At 41.3% G+C, this 10,193-nt stretch overlaps 1 protein-coding gene across 2 annotated transcripts; it reads right to left on the bottom strand.

The window, feature by feature from the left end:
- Positions 1-369: 369 nt before the first annotated feature.
- Positions 370-9,132, bottom strand: mmp23ba (matrix metallopeptidase 23ba). 2 transcript variants are annotated; one of them, XM_058084824.1, is made up of 8 exons: positions 8,751-9,132; positions 5,781-5,917; positions 4,169-4,308; positions 3,612-3,779; positions 3,392-3,538; positions 1,857-1,967; positions 745-871; positions 370-669 (listed from the first exon to the last, which is right to left on the bottom strand). In XM_058084824.1, the coding sequence occupies exons 1-8, from the start codon at positions 8,922-8,924 to the stop codon at positions 495-497; spliced, it is 1,179 nt and encodes a 392-aa protein (XP_057940807.1). In that variant the 5' UTR covers positions 8,925-9,132; the 3' UTR covers positions 370-494. The 2 variants fall into 2 exon arrangements, with proteins under 2 accessions (XP_057940807.1, XP_057940806.1); XM_058084823.1 differs by having other exon boundaries at positions 373-669; positions 3,374-3,538.
- Between the last annotated feature and the right edge of the window lie 1,061 nt (positions 9,133-10,193).

Here is a 10,193-nt window from a genome sequence, read left to right as displayed (position 1 = left end):
TTTAGGCTTAGTTCAAGATGTTATTGTGTGATTTGTCCCCATTAGCCTTCCCCTGCTGCTCCTTTCTTCAGAACGTTACCCCTGATGTGTTGAAGAAGAGCAGCTGGTGAAGCAGCTGATGGTCTCTGGCATTGTTGAGTCTTGTAAAGCAAGTGCAGCGTTTGAGGTCTTCCACATGTGCTGTCAGCTCCAAATACATCCAAAGGTCATAGACAATTTTTTTTCTTATGAACGTGCTTAATGTCATTTGAATTTTACCATAGTGATGACTTTGTTTCTTGTATTGAATATATATTTTTGTTAGAACTGCAGAACAGCAATTATTGTACATGTAGAGTATAACGGTTGGAGAATGATGGCGAGATACGCATTGCTAGCTCACAAAAGTGCGTCCTGTCATGGAATGTTTATTTATTTATTTGCGCAACAGCTGTCAACAATACAGTTGCATAGAAAGTACAAAAGATAGACAATATGTCCCCAAGGGAATGTGTTTAGAATCGCACGCGCACCCTCCAAGAGTAGTTGGTGAGAACTTTGTCTTTCTTCTTTACAATGCAGGTGTACGTGCCCTCGTTGATGGCGTTGGCCACGATAGTGATATGGTCGTCTTTCAAAGAGATGTAGTTGGGATGCGAGAACTCCAGCAGCTCGCCGTCCTTGTACCAGCTGAGAAGAAGATTGTGCTCCAAGTCAGTCAAACATCACATCAGGAGGTCATACAGGAGGTGAGATGTTACTCACAATACTTTTCCCTTCTTAGACGCTATTTTCTTGCCGCAACGAAAAGTCAGCTTTTTGCCCTCAATGACAAGCTTGTGTTTAGTCCTTGGAGGAGTCGGGGTGGGAGCCACGGTGGGGAAAGGGAATTCTAGGAGGGGGAAATGTGTTGGGATCAAAAGCAAGATCTTGCAAGAAGGAAAATGACTGTATGTTTGTTCTTGTTGTTTGCTATTGTTTACCAATCACAAGCTACGTTGCCAAAGACAGGTGTTTGTTTTCTTTATATTAATATGTGTGTATACTGTCTATACAAATATACCCATACACACATATGTTAATCTTTAAATACTTGCTGAGGTCTCAAGGAATGTGCGGTCTGCCTGACAATGCTTCGAATTCAGTCCTTAGATATTCTACTGCACTCTACTATACAAAGGCAGGATTCTTGTGCTGGATCTCATTAAATGGAGTAGGTGCACCTCAGGAAGTGGCCAGTAAACAGCAGTCTACTTTCTAATGTGACTGACAATGTCACTCGGCCTCACAATCAGCTTTACCATTATGCAACGTTATCACAATGGACACAATTTCTCCTTTGAAACTTGTGGCCAAGCCCAGCAGTCCACCTTGGGGATCGTCAAGTCAAAGAACGCTTGGAGAACAGTTGTTCTCGCTAATGAAGCAGAAATCTAAATTGACCTGGTGTGTCTCTAACCCTGAAGCCACAGTCTTAAATTCCAGCGGTTTGGAGGGGCTTTAGGAATTTTCCACAGCCAAACAACATCTCCCAATCAACAATGAGGAACAGATTAGAGCGAGCCAAGGAATTGTGTCCTCCCGCCTCTTTGCTCTGTCCCATGTTGCCAGCCCGAAGCAACAACAAATCTGCACGAGCCAGTTTGTCTTGTGCAGAAGTGGACCTCACATGTACGTGGAGTGTTGTCCGATGTCTTCATCAATTTTACAAATATCATGTGACAGTAAACACATCTGCTACATCAGGACACTGTCGTAATCCTTTGGACTTCTTGGCTGACATTGCTGCTTTGGCAACGGGATCACAGCAGCGCCTTCAACTGCTCATCCGAGACAAACCTTCCTCCTCTCCGCTTCTTGGACCACTGGTGTCTTACCGTAACAGAAATCACAGCTGGAAGGGCAGTGCTTCTGCATCAGCTTGCGCTTGCTGTCACAATAGCCTTTACGAGCCCATGCCGGACAGATGAAGAACCGGTCCAAACATCCTGGACGACACGGCAGAAACGATGTGGATCACTGAGCTGCTTTTGGTTTAAAGGAAATACGTACTAGTGTTCTTCACAAGTCACACGAACATGTCATGGAGTAGAAATATAGAAAATTAATGGAAATCGATTTCATCCTTTGCCATCATCTAACATTTATAAGCCGTACAGGCAATACAATGCTATATTTCCTCAGTATACAAACTTGAGCGACACCCTGTATATCAGGGGTCTCAAACACGCAGCCCGCGGGCCAAATGTGGCCCGCAGGACACTAGTTTGTGGCCCCCGCCTTGATATGAAAGTTTAATGTTAGTGCGGCCCGCGCAAGTTTGATATGGATGCTGTATGGTATCATGTACCCAGAAAAAATTATTACGTTTGATTAATGTTCATGTTAAAGGTTAAATAACTGTTAATAGTTATCCTCCCTATCCGTGTGGAAGTGGTAAGTTTTTGGCTATTTAAGTTTAAAGGAAATAACTTGAAGGCTACCGTTTAGGTCGCAAGCTCTCTAGTTTGCGAGTTAGCATGTGTCTCAAGACCCTGCAGTTGCGCAATATGTTGTAAATAAAATATAAATGTGACTATAGTCGTGTTTTGTCATGTCTACAGGGCTCTAATAATGCTTTGTTCATTTTAATCTGAAAAAAATAATTTGTCTACCCACCAACTATATGTGGTTTCTCAAGTTTTTATTTGCCGTTTTATTATTATTATTATATTTATTTATTACTGATTGATTGATTTTCTTTATTCTTGATTTGTTTGTTTATTTTTCATCTTATTTTGTGTAGAAAAATAAAAAGTAAGATATTTGAGAACAGTGGAATGTTTTATCACAGCTTTTCTTGTAGAAAATTGGAACCAAAGCGAAGTTTTTTTGTTTTTAATAAATGCGTTTTTTTTTTTGTTTTTTTTGAAAAACCTGATGCAGCCCAGTCTCACCCAGACCCGAGCTCAGTGGCCCCCAAGTAAATTGAGTTTGAGACCCCTGCTGTATATTATGTTTTCACCCCCTTCTGCGTTTGGTACCTGGTTGAATTCCACAAACCTGGGAATCTGAAAATACTATATACATTTTTTGCTGAAAAATGCCCCCCCAAAATGATTATTTCAGTTGTCAGGTCAGTCCAACTGTCTCATCTCAAACAAAACTAGCTTATTGTGGTCATCAGCCATGTTTTTTTTTAGGTGAGCTTTAAGTGGAATAATGCCTACTTCTCAGGAGTTCCGGTACCTAAGGTGGAAATGCTGAGTCACATGTTCAAAACCATACAAAGATAGGCTGTACTGAACAGTACAACCTGATGGGAATGTGTTTCCCAATTCCTGTTGTTGTCTTGACAAGACCACCCATGTCAATTAGACTTACTGAAGGTGGATTTCAAGGGAATGGATCGTACCATAGAGACGGTGCATACCCCACACATCGTCCTGTGTGATCAGCTTGCGCCCAGTCAGTGTTGCATTCAGGTGCATGATAGCTTTTGAATCCCTGGAGTGCATGAGTCCCAGCACGTGGCCTATCTCATGTGTTGCCACATGAACGAGGTCTGTGAGCCAAACCCCTGCAAAAAAAAAAAAACACACGTTGTTGATAGAATATTAATTTGCTGCGTAAATAAGCACGAGGACACGTGCCTTTCTTCCAGCTGAACCGCATGTTCCCCAGAATCCAGTATTCGTGGTCGTCAAAGTGGATCTCGCCCGTCGGTGGGAAGAAGGCGTGAGCCAATTCTCCCGTGATGCCGTCGAAACAGTGGTGCAAGTGGGATTGTAGACAGTCTGTGTGGTTGACGGGGTAGAAGCCTGCCCAACACACACAAACACACACAGCTCAACACCAAAGCGGGGAAACCTCCCTCCTTTCCCCGTACTCCGCTCCATTATATCAGCTCTGGTTACACCACAGCAGGGAGATGATGAAGTGTACACTGCAGTGATTTTTCTCCAAAACTTATGGAGCGTTGAGACAGATCAAAGTTGACTTAGAGGGCCTCAACACGGACTGACACGTATGGAAGTTGTTAAGCATTTGTGTTTTTCATTTAAAAATGATGTCTGTTGCTAAATATATGATGTGTGGTTTTTATGATTTAAGGAGTCTGGAGGCAGAGATGTCTCCGTGACGACCCCACAGAGAGAAGACGTGGTAGAGCAGCGTTGGAAGTCAGTGGAACCACAGTGAAATCACCCACCGATTTTAATGTCCGCCTCGTGGTCCGCTGGCACCTCACGGAAGCTGAAGGGCGAGACCTCACTCCACATTGCAAAGGCCTTGGCGATGCCTCGGCGTGTGTCAGTGGCATTGATCAGGTTGGTAGGGTAGGATAGCAACCTTAAAGCAGAATGGAATTTTGTTTGCTTACAAATGTATGCTGTTGTGATGACCTGCCAAAACTAACACATGTTCATTTTTTTTTGCTCCATGAATATTATGACAGAGATGTTTTTCATCACGTTTGTAGGATTAAGAAAGGAACAGTTTTTCGCAGTGGGGGAAAAAAATGGAAATTCTTAACTTGACTCTAAGAGAAACCTATATATATATATATATATATATATATATATATATATATATATATCCCTGTACCATGAAATTTTATTTGCCGTTACTTGATGTTTTTGTTAGGCGCATTTGGAGCGACCGGACCGGATATATATTTTTAAATTATTTTAATTGTAAAATATTTATTGCATGATTTAAAGAAATTTATAGGCCTAAGGCATTTTTTTAGATTTTCAAGTGTATATATATATATATATATATATATATATAACAAAAACATCAAGTAACGGCAAATAAAATTTCATGGTACAGGGAAGTTGTAGCCAACACCTTTCCTGACACAGAGCAAATCTGTTTAGCATGTAAGGGCATTTAGATCAACAATACTATCTGCCCCAATGGCTGGACGGGACAAAAAAAAATAATTAAAAAATATATTATTTAATATTAATAATATAATAAATAATTAATTCATTTTCAACTGCTTTTTCCTCACGAGGGTCGCGAGGGGTGCTGGAGCCGATCCCAGCTGTCTTTGGGCAAGAGGCGGGGCACACCCTGGACTGGTGGCCAGCCAATCACAGGGCACATATAGACAAACAACCATTCACACTCACATTCATACCTATGGACAATTTGGAGTCGCCAATTAACCTAGCATGTTTTTGGAATGTGGGAGGAAACTGGAGTACCCGGAGAAAAACCCACGCATGCACGGGGAGAACATGCAAACTCCACACAGAGATGTCCAAGGGTGGAATTGTACCCTGGTCTCCTTGCTGTGAGGTCTGCACGCTAACCACTCGACCGCCGTGCCGCCATAATAAATAATTATTCATAAATAAATAAATAAATCATATTTGGACATATCATGGCCCACCGCAGTACCACCACAGCACACCAGGGGTCCGCGGCCCACCGTTAGGGAATCACCGTTCTAGTCTATTCCATCGATACCACTATTCTCGAGGACCTTAAAAATCAAACAGCAATCAACGCAGTGATTTGCTGCTATGCATCTGGAAGGAATTCTGTTATCGCATCGATGTTGCCTGTGCTGCAGGTGGTGGCCACATTGAACACTTGTAGGACAGGAAATAAAACTTGATTGTGAGTAGAATACTTGTGACTTGGCTGGAGTTTTCTATAGCTTTTTATTGCACAATACTTTTTGAATAACCCTGTATTGTGTTGGACGGTAGCGATTCCACTGCATATGCTAGAAGTGCGTTTCTGTGCAGGTGTACAATTTTGGAGTTATAAATTAAACAAATGTAGCTGGTTATTGAAGAAGAGGATACTTGTATGTGAGCTTGAACTTGTCCCATTTGAGCTGCTCCGGGGTGAGGGTGTAGCGCTTGTTCCTGGAGAGGTGAAGCACTTGGGAGTGGGCCTCTTTGCGCATTCCGATGAGCAACACAGTGGTGTAAGCTTCTTCCTTGGACAAAGAGAAGCCTTTGATTAATCACCTCACACAGCCTCGACTCTCTCAAAGCGAATGTAGGTAGGGCTGCTCGGCCCCAAAGAAGGTTTGAGGAAGCTCTGGAGGAAATTGAGGCAGATAGATGACTGTTTTTCTGGCAGATTACAAGCGTCAGAAGGCTTTGACTTTAGCATGCAGGCATAAATTCCATGTGTCTTCTAACAGTAACAACAGTGCTGGGCTGCTGCTATTTCATTGCTTTGCAAGTGAGACACTTACTATGTTTTCATGCACTGAAATTCTACCGCACGGAAAAATGAAGAGGTCAGCAGTGAAAGTGCTTTCCAAACACAGAGAATGATCTGTGTCCCTATCTAATGTGTCTTTGGAGTACAAATTCTAGGTAATAACACCTGGATTTGTACAGATTTGACAGGCTTTTGCATAGTTGAATACTGTCATAAATAAAATGTGACCGAAGAAACGGGGTTTGATTTGTCTGGCCGGCAATATTTTATATTATCGGGCACTTTTATTGAGATTTTAGTGATTGATCCATTTTTCCATAATAGGTAGGTGACCCAGAAAGTGCATGCAGGCGGGAACACTTGTACTCCTTGCATTGATTTATAGGGAACATTAAAAGTGAAATACTTAGACTAGTGCCAATTAACCCTTCAGGACACACGTTAAAATACTTAAAAATGTCAAATGTCACACTAGGAGATATTTTTTCCTCAATTGTTCATTATTAATTGATGTACAATTGCTGTGTGTGTTTTGAGGCCAAATTTCTCACATTTCTCTTGACATTTTAATGACACTATTAATTGACTCATGCTTAGTTCTCTCCTCTGATTGCGCCTCTTCGTCATCCTGTCACTATTCTGCCGTACTGTAGAGTTTTTATATTCTTATTAAAACATGTCACGATATTTTGCTCCTTCCTTAATGGCGCCCTACAGCCGCAACTTCTTCCTTCTCTGCTGTTTGGGTGCGACCGCAGGTGCTTTTGACGATGCAGAATGTTTTGTCGACATTGTGGGTGTTGTCGGTGGTAAAACTTGGAAACATACAGCCCTTCAGAGGCACACTGCTAGCGATCGAACATTATAAATCATAAATTTAGCAAGTCCGACGCATTCTGGACTGCACAGAAAGGCACGGCGATATTGATTGACAATGGTTGTTAGTCTCTTATCCAATCAGGATGTAGAACACAATACACATTTATACAATGTAAAAAAATACGACAAAACTGCGACTCCATGAAAGGTGAACCTCGATGTAGTGGAGGAACACAAGAAATGAAAATGAACTGAAATGAAAAAGTATATTTCCATGTACATGCGTGTTTGTTTTCCTCGTCTCTTGCCTCCAAAGAGGCAGAAAGAGCAACAGGTAGCAAATCACAAGTCTTCATTCACTGTTGTGTTTTCCTCCCTCCTAGCTTCCTGTTTCTGCCTCATAGATGTCATGCTTCCTTCTCTTCCTTTGCCACCTAGAGAAGTCGCAGGGCTGTGCTTCAGCTTCTGATGTTAAAGATAACATGGCTGTGTTACATTAGACTGCACAAGCTATATTTATTTTGTCCAGTCATAAATAATAACTCATTCCTTGGCAAAGCCAGCGCAGGCATTTCTCCAACTTAAGTAAAATTGTACCATAAACACAGACACAGAAAGGCAAACATTTTAAACAAAACATCACTTCTAACTTGGATATTACTGCTTTTTTTTAATATTCAGACGGAAATGAAAAGTCTGATTAGGTACTAATCTAATTTGTCTGGCTGGCCCTCCTGCCATGTACAGACGATGTTTATCTCACTCAGGATGTTATGTAACCCTGAGCAGCAGCGGCACTCTTGATGGACACATCATGAGAGTGCGTAGCAAAGAAAATGAAATAAAGCCATCCCTCATGATTCCTTTTGCTCGGTGTCACACAGAGAAGCCCAGTTCCCTTCAATCATTTTGGAATTCTTTATCAAATAAAACAGTGGTGCACCACAACTATTTAAACAGTACAGTCCCGAATAGTGTATGTAACATAGATAATAAATAGTTGTCTACGAGAAAAGTCATTCATCATTCGTCATTTATTGAACAGCGTCAATAAGTCCTTCATCACACACTTTGTCTGTCTCTCGCTCTCTTTCGGTGTGCTCGCCATTGCCTCCAGTAAAACCATTGAAGAGAGTGTTTTTTCTCCACTGAGAGAATTGTGCAAAAGTTGCACAGTTCCTTTTATGACAGCCAAATCCATCGCCTTTAACTCTAAAGCGGCGTCATATTCATTTTTTTGTGTGTTCTCGATGACGGAAGATCTTGGCTGTATATTTAAATCCATGTTTTAGTATAAATTGTGGTCCACTCAACTGGAGTGACAGTATAGCAAACATAGTGTTTTTTTTTGGTTGTTTCCTGAAAAATTCAGCCTCCTAACAGTCAGAGAAAACTATAACGCGTTAGTGATGCTAGTTTTTCTTTGATTTCATAGAATTAGTGCACAGGTGACAGGTGCATCACTCCTGTCAACACACCTCTAAACACGCATGGAACTGGAACTGGAATTTTTTTTATACACAAGCCCTAAACCACATCCTGTTATAGAAAGTATCTTGGATTATTGTTATTATTAAGTTGAACATTGACGTTACCAAATATGGTGTCTTGCCCAGTAACCCTTTTTAATTAATCAAGTACAGTACTTCAATTTATTGCAAGCCTAACAATGAAAAAGGCATGTAAAAGTGTCTATCAATCTATCTGCAAAACCAAACAACAACTAAGTTAATTTACCTGATGTATTAATAATCATTAATAATAAAGTTGTGCCAGCATACCTCGGTCCTCCATGAAGGGAACGCTGTGCTTTGAGGCAGGAGGCTTATCAGTGCAGCCGCCAACAGAGGCTCCCACCTCCAGCAGCTTCGTCTCCTCTGCCGACCGGGAGCCTGACAGCACCCCGTGGTTGCGGCGTCGCACATCCAGGAAACGAAAATCAACAAACAGTCCATCTTGCAAACTCACACATGCTCATCAGAAAGTCTACTATTCTTCGGCCATTGCACTCCCGTGTGAGCTGCTGTGTGCTGGAGCCTGCGAGGTCCTGAGTGGAAGAAGAGGCAGCGGCAGCGGCTGCTGCTGCTCGGCTCCTTTCGCGCCACAGTCTTGGTTTCACATTACTGCACACAGGGCAGCAGGTCAGCGTCGAGACGCTCTAATTGGAACCAAACGTACTCTGTGTCCATCCTGGAGCCACCGTACTGTGTACGTGAGTTGAACGCCTGAAACACACACAGTCTCGAAGCTCGAACTTTCCTCGAAACACTTGGCTTCACATTTATTTTATGCAACTTTAATAGTAAACAGTAGATTGCATCGGCATCACATCATAATGGATAAAATATTTTTTTATGCAATGACTGTACTATACTGTCATCTTAGTATGTTATGAGAAAGATATATTAAAAAAAACAAACACCAATGATTGACAATGTAAAGCACATTCTCTACTTGCCCATCCATCCTCAGTAATGAGGGATGTCCGCTGCAACATCTGCACTTAACCATCTGCCGTTTGACGACCCTGCACCACATTAAGTTCCAGTGTTCCACTGAATAAAAAAGCACCACAGGAAGCAATATCTAAACCTCAGAGAACACACATCTACAAGTTTAAATATTATGTGTGGAGTACCCCAGGGGTCAACACTGTGACCAAAACTATTCAACTTGTACACCAATGACATCTGTAAAGTTACGAAAGACTTAAAGTTGGTATTTTTTGCGGATAATACCACTGCCTTTTGTTCCAGAAGAAGCACATAAATCATTAAAAAGGTCAGAGATGAAATGGTCATATAATCAGTTCACAGTTCCACATGTCCAAAAGGAGTAGGAAGAAGCAAAGCTTATTAAATCCTACCCCTCCATCTTTTACAATCAGTAACTGTTACATTTTTTCACTTCCTGTCTTCCTAATATAGTTTTTTTTTGTCACGTACCAAAATACGAGTTGATATGACCATCCAATGACATAATGGGTACCATAGTAAGTGTCAATATAGTGATATACAGTGAAGAAAATAAGTATTTGAACACCCTGCTATTTTGCTATTTCTCCCACTTAGAAATCATGGAGGGGTCTGAAATTTTCATCGTAGGTGCATGTCCACTGTGAGAGAGATAAACTAAAAAGAAAAATCCAGAAATCACAATGCATGATTTTTTAACAATTTATTTGTGTGATACAGCTGCAAATAAGTATTTGAACACCTGAGAAA

This window comes from Doryrhamphus excisus, chromosome 10 (assembly GCF_030265055.1).
Source record: "Doryrhamphus excisus isolate RoL2022-K1 chromosome 10, RoL_Dexc_1.0, whole genome shotgun sequence".
NCBI lineage: Eukaryota > Metazoa > Chordata > Actinopteri > Syngnathiformes > Syngnathidae > Doryrhamphus > Doryrhamphus excisus.
The sequence above is the reverse complement of the archived record's forward strand: the minus strand, read 5'-3'. Positions and strand labels throughout refer to the sequence as shown.